This window comes from Castor canadensis, chromosome 2, assembly GCF_047511655.1.
Source record: "Castor canadensis chromosome 2, mCasCan1.hap1v2, whole genome shotgun sequence".
NCBI lineage: Eukaryota > Metazoa > Chordata > Mammalia > Rodentia > Castoridae > Castor > Castor canadensis.
The window spans coordinates 141,183,810-141,206,555 of record NC_133387.1 but is presented as its reverse complement, the minus strand read 5'-3'; the positions used below and the strand labels follow the sequence as shown (position 1 = coordinate 141,206,555).

General features: G+C 44.7%; 1 protein-coding gene across 1 annotated transcript in view; it reads right to left on the bottom strand.

Moving 5' to 3' along the window:
- Positions 1-22,251, bottom strand: part of Gldn (gliomedin) — a 54,917-nt gene extending 32,666 nt beyond the window's left edge. Inside the window, exon 1 of the mRNA XM_020154475.2 lies at positions 21,676-22,251. Coding sequence (XP_020010064.2) covers positions 21,676-22,038 — 363 coding nt within the window. The 5' untranslated portion in view covers positions 22,039-22,251. The remainder of the gene's footprint in view (positions 1-21,675) is intronic.
- Positions 22,252-22,746: the final 495 nt, after the last annotated feature.

Here is a 22,746-nt window from a genome sequence, read left to right as displayed (position 1 = left end):
GAAGGAGTCACATTTGCATAGAGGGCTTCTTGGGTCTTGGCTTAGCACTGGAGGATGTTGAAGCCAGAAAAGGCCTTTGAGGATCCTTCTATGACATGGCCCTGCCCCTTCTGGAGGCCACTGTCCATCACGCTCTCTTGCCCCTTTGTCTATCACAGGTCATGTTGTGTCCCCACAGCTGTCCCTGGTCAGCTCCACTGAGGCATCAAGCCAGACATTCCCTGATTCCCAGGTAATAGAAGCCCAGGCAGCACCCTTCCCCACCACTACCACCATCTCACCTGGCTTTTATCTTAGTAGCACTTACTACTACCCAATATTATCTTGCTTATGTATCTATTTTTTTATGTACTGAAAAGGTTTTTTTCTAATTCTTCATGTATATAGTTTTACAAGCTATGTTTGAATGTGTATGACTTTTACTTTGTAGAGCCCTTTATTTTTTGACACACTGGGGTTTGAACTCAGGGCCTCACATTTGCTAGGCAGGCATTCTTAACACTTGAACCACTTCGACAGCCCTTTTTCGTGATGGGTTTTTTTCAAGATACAGTCTCTTGAACTATTTGCCAAGGCTGGCTTTGAACCTTGATCCTCCTGATCTCTACCTCCTGAGTAGCTAGGATTATAAGTGCGAACCATCAGCTTTGCTGTGCTTTTACTAACACAGAAAAAAGAGCGGGTGAGTGGAATGTGGGGGAGGGGGTTCTAACCACACAGATTTCCTTGGAGGGGGGGGGCGGTGCATTCAGAGGCCCTAGAGTGAGGGGAGGAGGGATGAGAACAAGTGGGGTAGCTAGCCCAGGCTCACCCAGCACCTGCTAGAGCTGACACCACTGCCACTCATCCACTTTCTCATACTGCTTAGTATGGACTTGCAGAAGGAACTGTCTGAATGCAACTTGAAATGCAGATTTTTCCTTTACTTTGCATATGATCAGGATGTTAATTTTTTTTTAAAGATGCAACTGAAATTGCGTTCGTTTCTGTATAAAATTGAGAGGTTTAAACAAAAGTATACATACATTTTGGGGGGAGTGGGGTGATTTAGAGTCTTACTGTGATCTTCCTATCTCATGCTCCTAAGTGCTGGGCTTACAGGCGTGCACCACCATGTACGGCTGAAGTATATCTTTCTTATCAGAATGAGTGGAGCACTTACAGTAAACTGCCACTACTCTTTTGAACTCAAAGCCTCACAGAGGCTTTTTTTTTTTTGGCTGCCCTTTTGAACTGCCTCCCTCTCACCCTCTACCCCGGGGATGAATTCCTGAAGGAGTGAGTCGCAAGCTGCCCATCTTCAAGCTCACTCTGGTGCTACAAAAACAATAGGGCTTGTCTGGTTTCTCTGCATTGCCCCCACTCAGCCTCCCATTACTACTTGGAACATTGTTTAGATACTAAGTCACCTTTCAGATCTGACCTGTTTTATAACTTAGATTCTTAGACAATTGAATACTCTTTATGACTCTCCCTAATTATGCAAATTGCACTACTATGTGCATGAAAGTGATCCCTTTAGAGAAAGGAACCTGATAATCAGCCTGTCATTGACAGGGACCTTGGGCTATGAGTGGGGTGGCCCAGCTTCCTGTCACTAGAAGGTTAGGCCACAGATGCTGGAGGAACCTCTTGGAGTCTGAAGCTGAGCTCAGACAACCGGGACTCACCCTGGAAAAGGCAGGAATTGAACAGCAGCCAAGACACAGCACAGACAATCTACAAACCTCAACGGGCATGTGGTTTGAACGTTTTTAGATACCCAAAGCCAACAGCTCATGGCCTCCTAACCAAAACTGAAGTCTTTGTGATTTCCCTTTACCAAACACTAACCCCAAACATAAACAAAACACAAGTATGCCTTTTGTCATTGTCAGCAAGACTCAGTGAAATTAAACCCATCAGCCATGGACAAGTCAGCTTACACAGCTGTTTGCCTTTTTTTTTAGTTGCTTTTGGCAATACTGCAGTTTAAACTCAGAGCCCATGCTTCCTAGATAGGTACTGTACGGTTTGAGCCATGCCCCTTTTGGCTTTGGTTGTTTGTGACATAGGGTCTGGAGTTTTTGGCAGAGCTGGCCTGTACCACAATCTTCCTATTTAGCTTCCCTCATAGTTAGGATGACGGGTGCATGCCACCATGCCCAGCTTTTTTGTTGTTGTTGAGATGGGGTCCCACTGATTTTTTGGGCAGGCTGGCCTTGAACCATGGTCCTCCCAATCTGTGCTTCCTGAGTAGCTAGGATTACAGACATGAGCCACAGAGCCTGGCTTAGTTTGTTTTTCAGATAAGGTCTCATTCTAATTTTGCCCAGGCTGGTTTTAAACCTTGATGCTCCTATCGCTTTCAATAAACTCTTAAAATTATAACCTGACTTGATTTTGGATTTGGGACCTTGTATGGAGATGTCCTGAGGTACACGCAACAGTGAAATTCTGGAGTCTGACATCTAGCTAGTGTTGACTTGCAACCCCTGTGGAAGACCAGCAAAGGCCCGTGTATCAGGTACTTATCAGCACAAGTCAGCATGTCCTGGCCAGCTTCTGCCAGCCCGGGGCCAGGGCTCCTGAGTTCATTCTGCTTGGGATGCTGGAAGCACAGTTGAATGTTACTCCAACTTCCCTGAAAGTCCAATTTCACTGCCTGCGCCTTCTGAACCAGCAAGGCAAGGGGACAGTTCTTGGCTCACTTTGTCACTTATCTGGCATCTTGGCCAGGCTTTTCCTGTAGGAACTACTGAGTTCTGTTTGCCCACTCATTCATTCACTTCCTTCCCCTGCACTAGAATTCTAGGTGCTCAATAAATACTGCAGGATCACTTGCTTGCTCAGTGGAGGGGAATGTGACCCTCACCCAATGATATTATTTCTTTCTGACTGGCAGTGACATTGTTTAGTGTCGGGCCTCAGAGAACCATACCTTAGCTGGTTGTGCCTGTAATCCTAGCTACTCAGGAAGTGGAGATTGGGAGGATTGTTGTTCAAAGCCGGCCTGGGCAAAAAAAGTTTGTGAGACCCCATCTCAACCAATAAAAAAGCTGGACACTATGGTTTTTACCTGTCATCCAGTTACACAGGAAGTGTAAATAGGAGGATTGTGGTACAGACTGGCCTGAGCATAAACATGAGACTCTATGCAAAGAATAGTTAAAGCAAAAAGGACTGGAGGCATGGCTATTGCGGTAGAGCACCTGCCTAGCCAGTGCAAGGCCCTGAGTTCAAACCCTAATACTGCCAAAAAGAAAAGAAAAGAAAAGAAAGCCATACCCCAAAGAATGATACTTTGGCATGCTGAGTATTTTTTCATTCATTAATTTATGTATCTATAATTATCTATATCTATCATTTATTCTTGTATCTCTCTATCAATCATCTCACATGTAGCCCCAGCCAGCCTTAAACTCAAATCCTCCTGCCTCAGCCTCCTGAGTCTAGGGATTACAGACATGCACCACCACACCTGGCTTAAGAAATTGTCTGAAACACTTTCTTTTGGAGTCTCATAAAATAATTGGGAAAGTTTCACTACTAGAAAAGAGAGAAATTAAAAGTCACCATCATAGAGACTTTTTAATCTCTTTATCACAGGGAGCCTCAGAGATTCCCCGGGAGACTTTATCTTCATAATAACTTTGTTCACAAAGAAGTTCCAGCTGTCATGCTACTGTAACCTGCTGCCACCTTCCCTCAGAAGCCTCATGCCTCTCCCCTCCCTCCCTCCCTCTCTCCCTCCCTCCCTCCCTTCCCTCCTTCCTCCCCTCCCTCCCTCCTTCCTTCCTTCCTCTTTCTTTCTTTTTTGGTGGTACTGGGGTTTGAAGTCAGGGCCTCAAGCTTGCTAGGCAGGTCACACTCCCATACATTTTTGCTTTAGTTATTTTTCTAATAAGGTCTTGTGGGGTTTGCCCTAGCTTGTGGACTGCGATGCTATCTATGCTTCTGCTTTCTGCATAGCTGGGATGACAGGCATGCCTACTACGACGGGCTCTTTACTGGTTGAGATGGAATCTTGCTAACTTTTTGCCTGGGGTGGACTTGAGCTATGATCCTTTGGATCTGTGTGTCCTGAATGGCTGGGATTTCAGACGTGAGCCACATATAATTATCTATATCTATCATCTATTCACGTATCTATCAATCATCTATCTCTCTTTTCCTTTCTGTAGTTCAAAATGCTGTCTAAGCTTCAACCCTCTGGCCGTTTCTCGGAGTTTCATTCATATTCTGTGCAATTCCTGGCTCTGTATGCTTCTATTTATTAATCTGTCTATTGTCGGTTCATTGCAGCAGCCTCAATTTGAGCCTTTGGAGGGAAAGTCTACCTTCCCTACAATAGGAGCTACAAGTCTGTTATGTGCTTACTTGTTCCTCTTCATGCTTGCTGGTTTATAGTACTTTTATTTTTTCAGACACTCCAATACTCCCTAGAAAGCAGAACCAGGCTGATGCTAGGGTTATCTAGAGTCCCAAAGACATGGCTGTTACCCTGCTGCCCAAATCATCACCATAGCAAGACCAGAAACTGTTGATGTGCCCTGGGGATAGGGTAAGAATGCACAAACTTGTCACACTATCAGGGTGCACGAGGTTCTGCATCCAGGGCTGGCAGGGCCTGGGCTGTTGGTATGGAGAGAAGACTGAAACAAAAGGCACTCACCAGATTTCTTGCTTTCCCTAGTGGATTAGGTGGGGGGGGCAGCCTCCTTCCAAGGGGTGGGGCTCAACTCACACATATTATTTTGCTGAACAGAGTCCTAAGAGCTGGGTAGAACTACTGCAAGCTGAGTGCAGCCTCCAGCAGCCCTCTTTCTTCTCCCCCCACCTCAATCATTGCTTGGATCTGTAATGTTGGACAAATACTTAACAAGCGTTTGCTTGAAATCCATCCACAAACACTGGCCTGCTCTCTTGCACACAAGCACTGTGAGAGTCACAGAAGCGGAGGCAGCATGGGCTGGGCCCAGGACTGCTCCACACTCTCATATGCAAGAGGCATTCCAGCAAACATCTGCATGCCAGTATCTCTGGCAAAAATCTTTTGACAAAGACAGAGCCTGTGGAAGGACCCTGAGGGATGCTGATGACTATCGGGAGCATGTGAGAGTGTGAGGGTGCTTGGCTAAAGTTCCAAAAGGAGCACATTCTCCCCCTAGGACTTCAAGGCCATCTACGGGACTTGACCTCGGGTCCAAGGAAGGCAGGGCAAGCCTGACAGGGGCTGCGGATAGCCTGGTTGCTTTTTCTAATTAATTGTGAGGGCCCTGACCAGGTTCCCCAGCCCCTCTGACCAAATAGGAAACACTGTTGAAAAATGACAATACTTGCCCCATGGGGCAGTTGTGAAGATTAAATGAAGTCCTTATAAAACTGAGTCAGTGGCCAGGTGCCAGTGTCTCACGCCTATATGTAATCCTAGCTACTCAACAGGCAGAGATCAGGAGGATCGAGGTTCAAAGCCAGCCTAGGCAAGTAGTTTGAGAGACCCTCTCTCAAAAAACCCTTCACAAAAATAGGGCTGGTGGAGTGGCTCAAGGTGAAGGCCTTGACTTCAAGTCCCAGTACCGAACATAAATAAGTAAATTAACTGAATCTATAATCTGCTGTTACAGAACATACTTGCTCATGAGTTGCTCGTAAATCAGCTGATTCTGTATTCTGATAAATCAGTTCACACTGGGGTTTGAATGCTTGCTAGTGAGCATTTTACCATTTAAGCCATGTCCCAGTCCAGTTCATACTATTTCAGTAAAGACATTTCATTAAAGTCTAATTACCTGCCTGGCTCATCAATTGAATTCAAAATGTAATCCAAAGTAGACCTATAGAAATAACTGGGCACGTAAGTGTCAGGACCCACTAAAGCAAACCATCATTGGTTATTATAACCCCTGTCCTCTGCTCTGCCCTTGTTCTGCCTGAAGCCCAGCCTGGCCCTGCCTGCACTTGGACTGTCACTCAATAGTAAAAACTCTTGTTTTTTCCTCCTATTGCCTGGCTCTTTGGAGAGTCAGGATCCTTGCAGCCAGGATGACTGGTTGCACTAACTTTCTGACCCAGCTCCAGAACCAGAAATGCTGGGCCATTCTCAAAGGAGACCCTGGACGTGTGCAGCTCAAGGGCACTTGTCTAACAAGGGTAAGGCCCTGGGTTTGATCCTCAGCAAGCAAAAATAAAATAAGTTAAAAAGGAGGCTCAGACCAGACTCTGCCAGGTTTCCTGTGCTTGATCCTTCTTCTTTAGGGTCAGAAACAACCACACGACAACTTGATGCTATATCTGATTAAATAGGATATCTGATCCCGAGATGGTTCTCCCTCAGTAATTAAAAAAAAAACAAACAAAACAGCAGCTACATATCAAGTTACGAATCTCAAATCCTTGTCAATTATTTCTTAAGAAGTTGCTTTGTAGTGAATTGTCTATTTGCAAGACCTGCAGTTTTAGAACTTATTCTGACCAATTTCCTTTTTTTTTTTTTTTGTTAATAGGGTTTGAACTTGGGGTCTTGTGCTTGCTAGGCAAGTGCTACCTCTTGAGCTGACCCCAGTCCTTTTTGTTCTGTTGTTTGGCTTTTGGTTTTTTTAGTGAGGTAAGTGTTTTTTATCCTCCTAGTTATGCCTCCTGCATAGCTGGGATGACAGATGCATATATTAGTTGAGATGGGGGCGGGGGAATCTCATGAACTCCATCCCCCCCATCCCCCCCATCCCTCTTACCCACCCCCCCATACCACGACCCTCCCAATCTCTGCCTCCCAAGTAGCTGGAAGCCACCAGGCATGGCTACAGGACTCTTCTTGCTCTTATTACACACAGTTTGTACCTGCACTGTCTATAATGGGCCCTAAGCCTCTGCTATATTGACTTAAATTTTACTAGGCTGCTAAAGGTTTCAAAGCTTCTTTCGAAGATTTTTTTTGACTGGTTTAGAAGTACTTATTTATTCATCAGAAAACACTTGATAAGCCATGTCCTAAGCTTTTCAAGGTCAGACAAAAATCTCTGTGTACAAAAGGTTCACAGTGTGGTTAATTAACTTAACTTGGCTGTATATAAAAGAGCTCTCTTGCCCCCTCCCCCATCACCATGCAGTGTAGCTCAAATGAGGAGTATACAGATTCCTGATGAGAGCCTCCCTGTGGCAGGTAATTAATTATGTCATGGTCAGCATCTCTACCTGTCATGGTGAGTATGTCACTGGGACTCCCTCCAGACCCATATATGAAGCAACTTCACTTGGACTGATGGTGTCCCAGGCTGAACTCCTGATCCTCTCCCCACACATGTCCCATCTGCAGTTCTGCTATCTCACCCAATGCCAATGACCTAGGGGTCACTTAACTCTTATGTTTAAACTGTCAAAAAATGTCATCAGTGCAAATCTCAGGCATATCTAGATACTATCTACCTCTTAGCTCACTGCTACCACCTGGTGTAGGCCACAGTTCCTCTTTTACCTGGATTATTGCAATACCTAATTGGTCTCCTACTTCCACCATCCAACCTTCCCCTCTCCCCCAGTCTATTCTTAATGTAGAGAAATCAGAGTGATTTTTTGGTTATTCCTCTGCTCCAAATTCTCCGAAGATTCCTTACAACAGTTTGCAAGGCCCATGCTCAGAAACTGGTCCCCTTGTTCCTCCTCCTCAATAATCTTTCTGACCTCCTTTCTTATCACTCACTCTGTTCCAGTCTCCTTGATATTCCCCGAGTTCTCTAGACACCATCTGACCTCAGGGCCTTTGTACTTGCCCAAATGGCCCTTCTCCCATAGCTCACACCCTTATCCGCCGCCCCCCCCCATTGAGAATTACATCTTCTAATCCCCTTCCTTAGTACTTGTCACCTTCTACTGTTGCAGATAATCTATTTACTTTGTTTCTTTTTGGCTGCCTTTCTCCCCCTCAACCTAACATAAACTCCAATAGGACTGTCATTTGTATGTTTTATTCGTACCGGTTCTTGGCTTCTCCAGTGGTGCCTGGGATGTACGTAATAGGAGCTCAGTGACTATATTTTGAATGAATGAATGAATCTTTGTGGGTAGAGCAGGTCTCTAAGTCAAGCTTACCAATGCTTAGTGGTATTTCCTGAGTTATACTTGTACTTGTTGAGTTGCCCAGTCAAGCAGGTATCCATCAGATACCTCACTAGAGGCAGTTAAGGACTGGGAGATACATGTAAAAAGACAAGGTGCTGATGGTGAAATTGAGACCAAAACATACACAAATGTTTAGTACTATGCAAACAAATATGTGCAGAAGTTAAGGTGGGAAGAGATGGGTGTTTTGAAGTGGGCTGAGAACCACTATGTATCCCCCAGGCCGCTAATGGATCGTCTGAGGCAAGGGGGTTGCTAGAATAATCTTTTGCTAACCACAGATAGCAGTGTTTTGGGCTCACAGTGGTCCCTTCAACAAGCATCTCAGATAACATCTGATATTTATCTAAGCATTCTTACCCTTACCTCATAGTCAGTAAAGTGTGCATAAACCACAGCTAAGGAACTTATTTGATATTAGGGGGAATGGGCAAAAAAAAATAAAATAAAAACTAAGCCATTATCCCTCAACTGTGCCCTGTGGCATTCTTTGTCCCCAACAAAAGCATTTGTGAAGAGGTTTCATCAACCTACTCAGCCCCTCCCCCCAGCACAGGGAGATCTACAAGTGGCTACTCCAGAAAACATTTGGGTGTAGTGAGGTACTCACAAACAAAACAATTGTTGATGTTCTTAGCATCAGTTTGATGGATGGCTTGGTCTAACAAGATTTAGTCAGTGAAAGAACAAATACGTAAGTTTACTTTGGACATAATGAATACAAAATTTGCAAATTATGCTTAGGGTAATTAACGTCTCTAAATTTAATACCCAAAACATACCCCCCCCACACACACACCTTGAACCCATTAACCATCAAAAGAACTATCTGGGAAAGAACATTTTTTACTAGAAGTCTGGGTGTTGCCCCAGTTGCCTGAGATTCTGAACTTCAGAGTTGTCCTTGATTTTATTTCCAAATTCTTTTTATTACAAGGTTTCCAAATTCCCAGAAGCACAGAAAGGGAGCATGTGAGAAGTACAAAAACAATTGCAATGAAGGGCACATACTGAGCTGCAGGCAGTGTGTGACGGCCTTACCTGGGTTATCTACCTGAATCCTCATGTCAACATGCAAGTTAGGTGCTGCTGGGGAAACTGAGATGCAAAGAGGTTGAATGATCGGGTGAAGGTGTCGAAGCTAATTGAGAGCCATCTGATTCCAGTGCTCACATTCTTAACCAGGGTAAAGGGCTGAATCATTAGGGGGTCTGCCTCTTTTATTTTTCAGATTTGTAAAGTCCTCTGTCAGAGAAAAGAGTTCTGGCAAGTAAGATGCTTTCCTTTCCCCAAATCCTCTCGTTTTGTCTCAGATTTCCTTCCCTGTTTTCTTTTTTTTCATGTCATACTGAGTCCCCAAATGCACTCAGCATCTTCACTTCTAAACTAACCTGTCTCCACGATGTCCTCTGGAGGAAGTGGTTCCTTTTCTTTCTGTCCAATTAGTTATTGTGTTCAATTCATCCTTCTTTCTTGGTTACTTCTAGGACATAGTCAACCTTCCTCGTTCTCAAGGACAAAGTGTTGGCCAAACATGAACTTTTTCCTGCACAGATTAATGTAATAGTTTCTAGCTTTCTTCCTACCTCTGGTCTTGAGGCAGGTTAGTGACAGGGAAAATAACCTGTAAATGGACTCCCTTCTCTTAAACAAACAGATATCCCCATGCTAGACTTTTTTTCACTACTCCCCCAGCACCACCTTGAGCCATCTCTAGAGCAATAAATCCCCTCTAAGCTGTAAATACCCTGGCAGTAATAAATATCTTTGCAAGATAGTGTCCAAAGAAGCACCTCTGAGTCGGTCTGCCCGGTAAAAGAGAGGTCTGCCCCCAATTTGACTTCTCAGGCAAAGACCTCTACATAAGACCTAAATCTAAGAATATTGGTTGCATCCCACACATACAATTAAAGACCTAAAAATTAGCATAAGCACATATGCAAAACACCCCATGTTATGTGATAAGCTGTGCTAATTAAACCTGCCAGCCACCCTAGCCTCTCCCTAAGGACTGCCTAGATCTTTCCTGTCTTACAACTTATAAATTGATCTTTAGACAAAGAGGTCAATGCTTTTGTGCCACCTGGCAGGAGCCCATCACTTTTTCTCTTGCAGAATTTCCTCTTACTCTTTCTTCCCTTTTCTTTCAGTAAAGTTTTACAATTTGCATCTCTGTCCAGTTTTCTGTTCAGGTGACACAAGAACTTGGGATCTTCTGGACTAGTGTCTTAGACTACTCAGCTCAGTACCAGTCTCTCCCTACTTGTCTTTCTAGTCCATTTCAGCTGTCATCTTGTAAACCCACTTTTGTTATGATATCCCTTGGTAAAGGGTCTATGATGCTCCCAATTGATCACCAAGTTAATTCTCAACTTCCCAAAAGTAGATATTCAATGCTATCTCTAACCTAGCCAACCTTAGTTCCCCTCTCCCCAGCCCAGGAAGGTCTTCCTGGGTTTCCTGCTTTTCCTGACCGGCATTGCTGTGTTCTAGTTCCTAGATCCTCAGTCAAGTTAGTACCTACACTTGGAATGATTTGTCCTCCTTGCCAGCCCAGACTCATCATTCAAATTCAGTCTCCTCCATGCGACTGTCCTTTATTACTTTTGAGAGGATTGATTTCCTCTCTTATTTTTTTTCCTGACATGCCGGGGATTGAACCCAGGGACTTCTGCACACTAGGCAAGCCCTCTACCACTGAACTATACTCGAGTCCTAGATTCCCTCTTCTTGACAGTTCCTGTGCTCATCACACAACTCACTGTTCAAAAGATTTTTGTTCAGAGAATTTGATTTCAGGGTCCTCAAGAGTTACCTTATGGGGAGAGGGCATTTTCCATCTTCTAATGAACAGGATTTCAGACTCCAACATTCACTTGTGGAGTTACTTTGCAGTCACAGAATTTTTGCTTGTACAGTTAACCATCATTCATTCCTAGGACTTTACAGTCTTTATATATAGCCCAGGCAGGGCTTCCAAAGTTCCCAGCACTTGGGTGTACACAAGTCAGTTTTAAGAAACTTTATTCTGAGTGGCAGATGAAGGGGTTACTCTATTGCATTCAAGAACAAACTCTACAAATTGCATTTTGAATGATCTTTAGTTGGGCTGTTGTTTTAATTCTACTTTTCAGTAAAGGAAATTGTGTCTTGAACTTTAGTTAAACTGGAAGCAAATTATGCCTGTTTAAAACATAGAGCCATTAAAACACAAAGATCTACATAAAAGCCACTGATGGGCTGAAAAATACTCTTTTTGTAGCTGAATCACAACTAACAGCTTCAGCTTGTTTTATACAACATGACCTTTAGTCTGTAGATAAAATGCATGTAAATTAAGCTTGAATGTCAACTAGATTTGGCCAAGGATTTCTTTTTTTGGTGGTGGTGGTGGGGAGTTTGTGGAATGTAGAGAATCAAGGAAAAAAGAATGTCCTTTTCCAAAATCACACAAGTTTTTTTTTTTTAAATCAAACTAAGTATTGTTCTGATGGTATGATAGGTAACCATATCCTGGTAAGCACGAGACCCCTAACAAGTACATTGCTGTCTTTTCTTAGAAGTTGTCTTTGTTTTGCCTTCCCCTCGTATTTTCTCAAATTTCCAAATGCCACCAACAGGAATCGACAGAAGTTGAAGGGGCGAAGATGTCTCTGTCAGTAGGCAGTGGGACACAGCGTGTGGGGGCGGAGGGGAGGTTTGGGAAATCCTGAATCATTAGAAGCCCATTTGCCATATCAAGGGTAATTCTGTTTTGTTGTCATTGCTGAGATGACTACTGCTTGTGTGGTCATAATCTAGGCTTTGAGAGGCCAACTATCAGGAGGAATAGGGAAGAAGATTGTTGGCTCAAAGTCATCCTGGACAAAAACTCAAGTTCCTATCTGAAAAATAACCTAGAGCAAAAACAAACAAACAAAAGGGCTAGGAGCAAATCAAGTCACACAGTGCCTAGCAAATATAAACTCTGAGTTCAAACTCCAGAACCACCAAAGGAAAAAAAAAAGCCAAATACTTTCACAGAGCAACAGCTGATGGATGCAGAGAGATGTACAGATGTACAGTCAACTGACTGCCTGAAGCAATTGGGAGTAGAGTAAAAATCAGGAAATCAGGTGCAAAATGCCCAGGAGATAGGGCAAGAAGGACTAACAATTAAGTAATAATGACTGCTGAGGCTTGAATGTTTTCTATTTCCCAAACCCCAAATTTATATGTTGAAGCCCATGTGATGATATCAGAAGATGAGGCCATCAAATGTGATGTGATTAAGACATGAAGGTGAAGGATTTGTGAGTAGGATTTGTGTCTTTATAAAAATAAAAACAAGGCCTCAGTGAGCTGCTTTGTCCTTCCACCATTGGAAGGTGCCGTCTATGAACCAGAAACTGGGCCCTTATCAGACACTTGAATATGCTGGCATTTTGAGCTTAGATTTCGCAGTCATCAGCACTGTGAGAAATAAATTTCTGCTGTTTAAAAAATACCCGTTCTATGGTATTTAGTGATAGTAGCCTGAATGGGCTAAGATAGCAATTCATCTTTTTGCTTTGTTTTTTTGTGGTGCTGGAGATTGAACCCAGGACCTTGCACATGCTAGGAAAGGACTCTTTCAATGACTTTCACCCCCAACCCAGTGATTAATCCTTTTTTTTCCCCAGGACTATAGTTTGAACTCAGGGCTTCACACTTGCTAGGTAGGGCCTCCACCACACCTCCAGTCCCCAGTGAGTAATCTTAATAACAGCAACAGTGAACACTATTGAAGGTCCTGACTAATCCATGTACCATGCTTTACCTATATTATACGTAAGTCTCCTGACACTATGAGCTAAACATTCTCTCATTCCTGCAGATGATGAAACTGAGGCTTGGAAAAATCAAAAGCCTTGTCCAAGGTCACATGGCTACTAAGCCATGGGGCCAGGATGAGTGTTCATCTGACTCCTGGGTCCACACACTTCAGAGTCCAATTAGGAAAGAGAGTTCATCTGGGAACTTAAGCGTGAAGAAAGGATGATGCCAGGTTGCTTGAGTTGCTTGCACCTCGGCAGGCGCACAAGTGGAAGTGAGCCTGGGCCTGCTGCAGAGAGATGCTGGGACAAGGGCATTGGACCCGTGGTCTAAGAACTCACCCAGGAAGGGTTCTTTGCCCAGGATGTCTTAGCCTGTGGCCTAGTGCATGGTGCTGTTCCATGAGGAGCTGGGCTGAGGGGTTCACTCATCTCCCCAGAGTGAAGAGGAACTTTTCAGAGAAGCCTATGGCTTTGAGTTCTAAGACACAAGTCCATTTTGTCCTCAGCATGGTGTCAGTGAAGTGGAGGGAGAGGCAGGAAAGTAATAGGCGTAAAGATGAGACAGGCAATTCAACAGGCCCCAGAGGGCTCCATCCAGCTTAGGCTATAAGGGCCTGGCAGGCTTGCTCCTATGCCCTCCACCCGTGCTACTTTGCTTAGAAAGAGACCAGGGGCTTACTAGGTCTGGGATCTGGAAGCAGGTCCAAATTTTTGCATGCTATTCATTTGCTGAACCCAATTGTCCTTTTCCCATGGGTCCAGATGCTCAGTCATGACCCACTTGTTCCTTAAAGTTCCTTAAAGTGTCAGGGGGCTCTATCTCCAGGGGAGGTCTTAGACCCTAGAGTTAATCAAAGCTGAACAATGTTGGTTTAGCTGCTTGGGCTCTCTGTAGGATCCCCACTAGAGCCACGCCAGAGGATTACAGTGTGCACAGGTTGGCTGGCAAACTTTTTCTGTAAAGGATCAGACAGAAAATGCTTTCAGCCTGTGGGCCACACGGTCTCTGCTGTTACTATGAAATTCTGCCACCGGGGTGTGAAAGCAGGCCTAGACAGAATGGAAGCAGGTAGCCAAGATGCATTCCCAATAAACATTAACTGTGGTTACTGAATTTGATTTTGCTGTATTGCTCACATCACAAAACGGTTTTGTTCTGTTGATTTTTCCTCCAACCATTTATAAATATAAAAACCATTCTTACTTTGTGGACTGTAGAAAAACAAGAAGCAAGCTACGTTTGGCCCATGGGCCACAGTGTGCTAATACCCACTCTAAATCTGTAGCTTTTATACCATCTGAAAGTCACTTAATCCAAGAAAGTAAGAAGGGAGGCAGACCCTGGGACAGCCAATTGAGGGAAATATTGTCCCTAAGCAAGCTGGAGCTGTGACTACAGGTAATGTCACGTTTCTGCTACGAACAAAAGCATGTACAGATCCGCACAAGTGTGGTATACAGTACTAAAAAGCTGTATGTTTGTGTAACATGTTATGCTTAACCAAACTCAAGTCCTCCTTGGAACTATGATCAGAATCACAGCCCATGTTTTTGAAAGCCACAGTGACAGGTGGTAGGAAATCTCCACTGAAAGTCAAGTTGATTCTTAAAAGCAGAAACAAAACAAAACCCAAGCCAAACCAATGCAAAAATTCACTTTCACCTCACTCAATGATAACAGCCATAACAGCTCAGACTAGCGAATACTGGGGCTGTGGCCAAGCTAAATAAAGCCAATTTTGTTTAAAACCACTCACGATTATATGACGAGACTGTCAGAATCTCATGACCGGATGTCCGAACATGGCCTCCAAAGATGTGAACATTGTGCAACCACACAGTGTTGGCCAATTTTTTGAAAAATGACTTTTGCATTGCTCTCAATACTTAAAAGGCAAGAGATTTCACAAAAAGTGTCAGCTTTTTCTTCTCAATTCTCTTGAAAAACATCAAAAGATCAAGCATGTTAGGTTCTGGTTCTTTGAAGCAACCATCAGTGGAAGAGTGGCTTTCTAAAAGGAAGAGTGATTTGAGTTAACAAGCTTGCTCTGTTTTGCCAGGTGGTGCCTTCTCTCGTGTTCTGATGAAGCTAGAAGGCCCTCAGCAGATGCCAGCCTCCAAAACTATGAACCTAATAAACTTCTATTCTTTATAAACTATCCAGTGTCAGGTATGTTATTACGCAACAGAAAATGGACTAAGACAGAATCTTGGGAAGCCATCATCCCTATTAATGCCAAGTAGCAGGTGCTGAGTAATCTGAAGTTTATGGGCCTTTTTACTCACATTAAGAGAGTCACACAGTCACATGGTTCAAGAGTCACAACACACACACACACACACACACACAGGCCTATTTTCACCCTCTAGAAGTAAGCACTTTTGTTAATTTATTTTCCCCCTTCTTGCTTACACAAGGAAATATAATATATATATTTTTCTCTGCCTTGATTTCTTCACCTGGAATACACCCTGGGACTGTACCAAGAAGTACACAGAGAATTTCCTCATTCTGGCTTTCCAGCTCTCTAACAGCGGGTGTAGGGCTCAGCTCGTCTAACTGGTCCTGGGTTGAAGGACATGGTCACTTACACTCTTTTGCTTTTGCAAATATTCTGCAGTGAATGGCTACGTACATGTTATTCTCAGGTGATAAAGTCTATTGTGCAGGATAAATACCCATGGGTGAGAATGTGGGTGAGCGGCTTTGTGATTTTTCTAGATTTTTGCCAAATTTCTTTCCACATGGGTTGTATCCACTCCAAACAGCAAAGCAAGAACATTGCTTCAGCTTCCTCAGTAGACCATGTTGTCAAACTTCTGTAGTTTTATCACCCTGACAGGTGAAAGTTATATTTCAGGGTAGTTGTAATTTGCATTTCTAAACTAAGAAATCTTTTCCCACATGCTAAAAAGACATTTGCATTTCTTTTCCTAAGAAATAAATGTCTGCTCCATTTTCCTACTGGGTTCTTACTTTTGTTGCTGATTTTGTTATCAAATTCCTGTATGTTTTTATCAGCTTTTTTCTTTTATTTTTTTGCAGTACTGGGTCTTGAACTCAGGTCTTTCACCTTGAGCCATTCCTGCCAGCCCTTTTTGTGTTAGGTTTTTTTCAAGATAGGGTCTCAACAACTACTTGCCTGGGCTGGCTTCAAACTGAGCTCCTCTTGATCTCTGCCTCCTGAGCAGCTAGTACAGGCAGGAGCCACCGGCGCCCAGCTTCTTATCAGCTTTTAAGAATGGTACACTTATTAAGAAGATTACGTATGGGTTGCAAGTACTTTTTCTAGTTGGCCATTTACCTTTGCTTTGGTTTACAGTGTTTCTGTTTGTTTGCCATGTAAAAGTTTTGTTGTGGTTCCTGTGCTTTGAAAATGTTACGTTCGTGGTTGCAGACATACATGGCTCAGTGGCAGAGCAAGAGGCTGGCCTGAGACTCTGAGTACAAGTCCCAGAGAAGCCACAAAAATGTTGTCTGTCTGTCATCTATCTATCTATCATTTGTTTGTGTCCAACTTTTGAGTCACAGTTTGAAAGACCTTTCCTTATTCATATTTTCTTTCAGTAATTTTAGTTCCATTAAAAAGTACGTCTTTGATTCATTTATTCCTTGCTAAGGTGCACATTGTGAGAACAAAACTATATTCAGACCTTCACTCTCTTCTATTGTCTCTCTTTTTTTTTTTTTCAAAAGACGGTTTTACTATGTAGCCCAGGCCGGCAGTTAACTCATGACTCTCCTGCCTCAGCCTCCTGAGTGCTGGCAGTGGTGGGATTATAGACACGCCTTACAGCATACACTTCAACATCCTTTATTAAATCATTCTTCCCATCGATGTGAGGTGTGATCTTTACCATGTACTACGTTGACATATGTATTTGGGACTATTTGTGGACTTTCTCTTCTGTCCTATTGATCTGTCTATTCATACCTTGTACTGTCTTAACCACTCAAGTTTTAATTATATTTTCACACCTGATGGCACTAGTCCTCTTCATTCTTCTTCTTTTTCAGACATTCCCTTGCCAGGTATGCTTGGCAACTTTATTTTTCCATGTGAACTTTAGAATTGGTGTCTAATTCCAGGGGGAAAATAACCTATTGGTATTTTAATGTTGGGATAGCATTATATTGACAACTAACTTAAGGAGAGGTACTTAATATGATGCTAAGTTTCCTATCAAAAGGCATGCTATTTACTTTCTTTCCATTTGTTTGACTCTCTTGGCAGTTTTCTTTTTCCCCCCAGAAATGGGGATCATACTCAGGGTCTTGCTCATGCCAGGCAAGTGCTGAAATACATCCTCAGACCTTGCTTTTTTGAGATAGGGTCTTAGTATTTGGCTCAGGCTGGCCTTGAACTGACTATGTGGCCCAGGCTGTCTTGAATTATCAGTCCCGCCTTTATCTCCCAGGGTCATTTGTTTGAATCTTTTGTGATCTTCAAGAATGGCCCTCCCAGCCCTTTCTTAACAGCAAGGATAAAGATATACACGGACACAATCTTTTGTGTATCTTCTCTCTCATTATATTTTTCAACAGATTGCTGTTTGGATGTAACAAATCCACTGATGTCTTTTTAATACTTTTATTTCTTCCTCCTCACTGAATTCTGTTATTGTTTATGGTAGATTATCAACAGGGTCTCTTGGCTTTCCAGGGATATAATCATATGATCTGACTGTAGTCAGACCTTAACTTCCTAACACATTTTAAGACCACTTTCCTTTGTCTGTCTGACTCTTCTAGAACAACTTGAGATAATAATAGTAATAATGGATAGCCCCGACTTACATCTAATTACTAGAACTATCTCTGGGGTTTCTCTGTTAAAAGGAAGGCTAATTCTGGGGGTGAGAGATAAAAATTATACTTTTTCAGGTTAAGGAAGAATTCACTGATATTCGTAATATTACATATTTAAAAAAAATCAAGTTTGGTAGTGTACGTCTGTAATCTCAGCCCTTCCGAAGCTGAGGTAGGAGGACTGACGGTTCAAGGCCAGTGAGGGCTATGTATTGTGACCCCTTCTTAAAAGAAAAAAATCAAGCATAGCTGTAAAATTTTGTCAATGCCTTCTCAGTACCTGACAGTCATTGAATTCTATTTGCCTTCCTTGAATAAATCATTTGAATTATCAACCACTAATTTTTCAATGGTTTAACTTTCTTGTTGGAGAGGTGCTCAGATTTTTAAACAAGGTCTTAGGTATAGCAATGCATATGACCCCCAAAGACGATGACTATTGTGGACATCAGCCATGATGCACTATGTCTTCCCTACGTTTGAGTTTCAGGAAATTCCTGGATGCTTTGGATTTGGAACAAGAAAAGACAGGATGATAAAAGCACCAGTAAAGGTGGGATTTGAAGAGTGGAACAGGAGAGAGCAGCTGCTGGGAAGAGATGCAAGAATATGAGAGGCTTGGAGAAAGTGACTCAATGGAGGCAGCGGGGGAATGTGGGGGAATTGCTCTACTCCCCTGGGCTCACTGCACCCCCAGGTCTCCATTCCCCTTTCTGACCTGGCTCCGTACTTCCCGAGCCCCAACCACTTTTAATCCTTTCCTCCAAAGCACCCACTTGATTTTTAAAGATTTAGTATTCTTGGCTGTAGCAAATTAACTGCACTTCGGGAACAATTAATTGTCTTGTCTTTTTAACAAAGACATTCACCGTTGCCAAGCAGCTCTGGACAGAAGGTGCCGCTCAGAATCATCACGCTGATTGATGTACTTTCAGCCAGTTAGCTTGAGGAGGCTCATCTTGGATAAGCGGTTCTGGAAGGTTCTTTGAAATCCTGTCATTAGTCTGCACAGATCTCTAAGGACATAGAGCCTCAGAGTGAGGCCCTCAGATAGGCCCTGGAATCTCATTCTCATTCAAGATCTGAGCTGTGTGAAAAGGACTCATGATATAATCTAAATCATCTCTTAGTTTCTGTATAAGAGGTGACTTAATTATTATTATTATTATTTTTTGGCAGTACTGAGGTTTGAACTCAGGGCCTTGTGCTTGCTAGGCAGGTGCTCTACCACTTTAGTCACTCCCAAGCCCTTTTACTTTGGTTATTTTTGAGTAGGGTCTTGTTTTTATGCCCAGGCCAGTCTGGACCACCATCCTCCTATTTATGCTTCCTGCATAGCTAGGGTGACAGGTGCATGCCACCACACCCAGCTTTTATTGGTTGAGATGGAGTCTCTTAAACTTTTTGCCAGGGCTACCCTCAAGCCTCCATCCTCCCGATCTCTGCCTCCTGAGTAGTAGCTAGTATTACAAGTATTAGCCACTGCACCCAGCTCCAGTGATGTTTTTTTAAAGAATTATTTTCTCATGTGACTAATTCTCATTTTTGGACAGCAGGGAGTAAAGATGAGATGATTTGTAAAGATGGTGAGAATATCGCAAAAATAAGAGGCTTTTCAGCCATAAAACTGCCTCCTCTGCTGGAAGCAAGGTGTTGATTTCGAGTGCCATGCTCACCCAACCGAATGGCATTAGGAAGTCATGCCAAGCTCCTGCCTGCTGATGATTCAATCAGAATCTCTGGGGTTGGGATTTGAGCATCAGTCATTTTGCAAGGTGCCCAGGTGATTCCAATATTCAACCTGCACTCCAGGACCTCTGTACTACGTGGTCCACAGACTGGCAGAATCGTATCTGCCATCGTGGTCGCCATGCAGACTCTCAGGCCCCACCTCAGGTCTTCTGAGGCAGAATCTGCATTTTAACAAGATCTCTGAGATACTTGTGTGCAGGAAAGTTGGAACTGCAGTTTCTTGGTGTGGCACCTGGACCACCTGCATCAGAGCCGTGAGGGAAGGAGAGAGTGAGGGATGGGTATGAGTGTATGAGTGTGTGAGTGTGTGTGTGTGTGTGTGTGTGTGTGTGTGTGTGTGTGTGTGTGTCTCTCTTGGCCTCTGAATCTGCTTTCTGGAGGTAATGAGTCCATGGGTTTGAGGGTGGGGCCCTGGAATCTGCATTTTAATGAACTTGCAGGTGATTCTAAGCCTGCCATGTGAGAACTGCTCCCAAAAGGAAATTCAGCAGTGTGACAGTTGCTTTCTCCTGGCCTCCTGGCAAGTCCCTCAGTTACTCAGAAAGGTCAAAACACATGCATGCATTGTGGCGCTTGCCTTGCAAGCTCCAGGCCCTGAGTTCAATCCCCAGTACAGCCAAAACACAAACATTGCCGGAGAGGTGAGAATCCACAAATACTCCCCACCCCCCTGCCTGGCAATTCCTGTGTTCCTGCCCTCTGAGTTGTAACAGCTGGTGGTGGCTCTGCCAGGTCACATAGAGTTAAATCTAGCTTTCAGCACGAGACAGAAATGACTCTCTCCACTCTTTGTGGTAGTGACTGAACAGGTTGCAATTTGAATACAAATGCCTCTACCTTAAAAGCAGAATTAAAAATATAAAGTGTGGGTGCTTAGAGGGCATTTTTTCTCTTGGAGAGTAAAAAAAAATCCTTAATCCTTAAAATGCAGGACAGAGAGCCAAGAGAAGACAAGCGAATTTCCCAAATAGGTTTCTTCTTATTTTTGCTTGGGCTCAGATTTTTTGGGGGGAACTTGGCCTCACATTGGGCTTAGATTTTTCAATGTAAGAAAATGAAGCCAGAAATGAAAAAATGTGAACCCTCTCTACGATGTACTTGAAGTGTGTAGTACTTGTTTGTAATTTTAAAAAGCACTCAAGCTCATGTAAGATATTTGAAAGCTTCCATAAGGGATGCGTTAAGTAGATTTCTTTCTCTTCAGGTACCTAGGATTCCAAAGTATGGCTCACTGGATCTGCGGTGACAACTGAAAAATCTCTAATTATGAAGTGAAATAAGACCATAGCTATTGGAATGGATGAGATGGAACGGGAAACTGCAATGTGACCTAAATGTTCTTGTGAAAGAATTATTGACTTAAAATCAGCAAAAGCAAAGAAACTCAAAACTGGAAAAAAGATTGAGAGTGTTATTTCAAGGTGGGGGGGTATAATGGGGCTGTTTTGAAAATGTCATAAAAAGCAATGGATGGTCCTGCAGAAATACACACACACACACACACACACACACACACACACACAGAGGCAATTTTAGAGTTCCATCCCCTTTCTAGAGCCTACGTAGAGAGCAATCTGCGGGCCCCATATTAAGAGCCTCAGCTTGACAGTGCGTTTTGTTTTTGTTTTTGTTTTTTTGAAGTTGCTTTGTATTAATTTCTCCTGTTTGGACCAGGAACAATTTTCTCAACATCTAGGTCTCAGATGGGAAATAAAGTGAGGGCTGGTTGTTTTCATTTAAACGAAGACAATTCTGTCTGCAAAGTTTGGGGATTTGGTGAGGACCAGGTGAAAAGCTGGGTCACTAGACTGTACCAAGGGAAGAATCCCTTCATTGAAGAAGCTTGCACTCTCTCAGAAAAGTCGCCTCCATCCTTTCAGAGGGCCCTTGCCACAGGGAGAGCCTGGAGGCCGCCGTGCCTCCGTTCCCAATAGGAGGCGAAAACTTTTGCCAAAAGCTGGGAAGGCAGTAGGCTCTTAAAGCCTGCCCAGGTCCTCCATTTCCCTTCACACTCAACATATGCCACCCCGCCACTTCTCCGCCGCGGAAGAGGACGATCGCACCAAAGAGTTAAGACGCTGCCTGGCTGACCTCCCTAGCCACACCCCGCGCCAGGCTCTGCGCAGCTCAAGGGGAGTTGCGGGCGGCGGGCGCCCTTTCCGGTCCCCTCCCTCCGCCCAGCCCGGCGGGGGCGCCACGGGAGGCCAATCCCCCGCCTACCGGCACCATGGAGTAGGTCATCATCATCAGCATGTCCTGGCTCTCGGCGCGGATGTGCGGCGCGGGCTCCCCGCCGTGGCTGCGCTTGTTGCGGGCGGCGCTCGCGGGGTCCGGCGGTGGCGCGGGCGCCCGGCGCGGCGCGCGGCTCAGCTCTGCCAGGAAGGCGCGCAGGGCGCTGTCCTCGCGCTGCTCCCGGCCGCGCTGCGCCTCCAGCGCCCGCAGCGCCGCGCTTAGTCCGCGCCACTGGCACAGAGCGAACACGGTGCCCGCGGCGTTGAGCGCCGAGAGCAAGGCCACGGCCGCCAGCGCGCCACGCAGCCCCCAGCCTGCGGCCCCGCGGCCTCGCTCGGCACCGCGGGCCATATCTGCGTGCTATGGCCGGGCAGGGCAGAGATGGGTAGGGCAGGGCAAGGCTCGCCCGCCTCTTGCAGGGCAGTCTTTATACGCCTAGCGCAAGCCGTGGGCTGCTGGCAGCTGTGTGAGTCACGCCGCCCTTTGGCACGTCTGGCGAGGCGGGTTGGGGACAGTAGTGGTGGCGCCCCGAGCAGCCCAGAGGGACAGGCAGCCTGCGGAGGAGGGGCGGACAGGGCTCAAGCTCCCAGAACCCAGCCGGCCAAGCAAACCAATAAACCGGCCGCTCCCTCTTTTCTCTGCTGCCCTGCCTGTGGGCACTGCCATGGTCCAGACAGCAGAGGAGGGTCAGACTGAGGGGGAGGTCAGGAATTCTTACGGCCTGAGAAAGCTCTAGATTCCACGCCCTTCTTCCCCACCCTCACCCCACCCCCGACACTGCGTACCCAGATGCCAAGGCCCGTGCCCACTGGTACTGGGAGGTCTGCTGCTGCCCCTAGCCCCTGTCTGCCCATCACCCCTCCCCAAGGCACCATGGCCACTGAAGATCTTAAGATACATTTCCCAGAAAAGGGGATGAGGAGACAGTTGGCATTAGAGCTAAAAAGAACCAGAAGAGCTCTGCCTGCCCTGCAAGCAGGGGTCATTCCAAAGGGACACTTCAGGATTGGACAAGCCAAGCTCTCCCTTGAGAACCATACTTGGGAGGCAGCAGGTTCT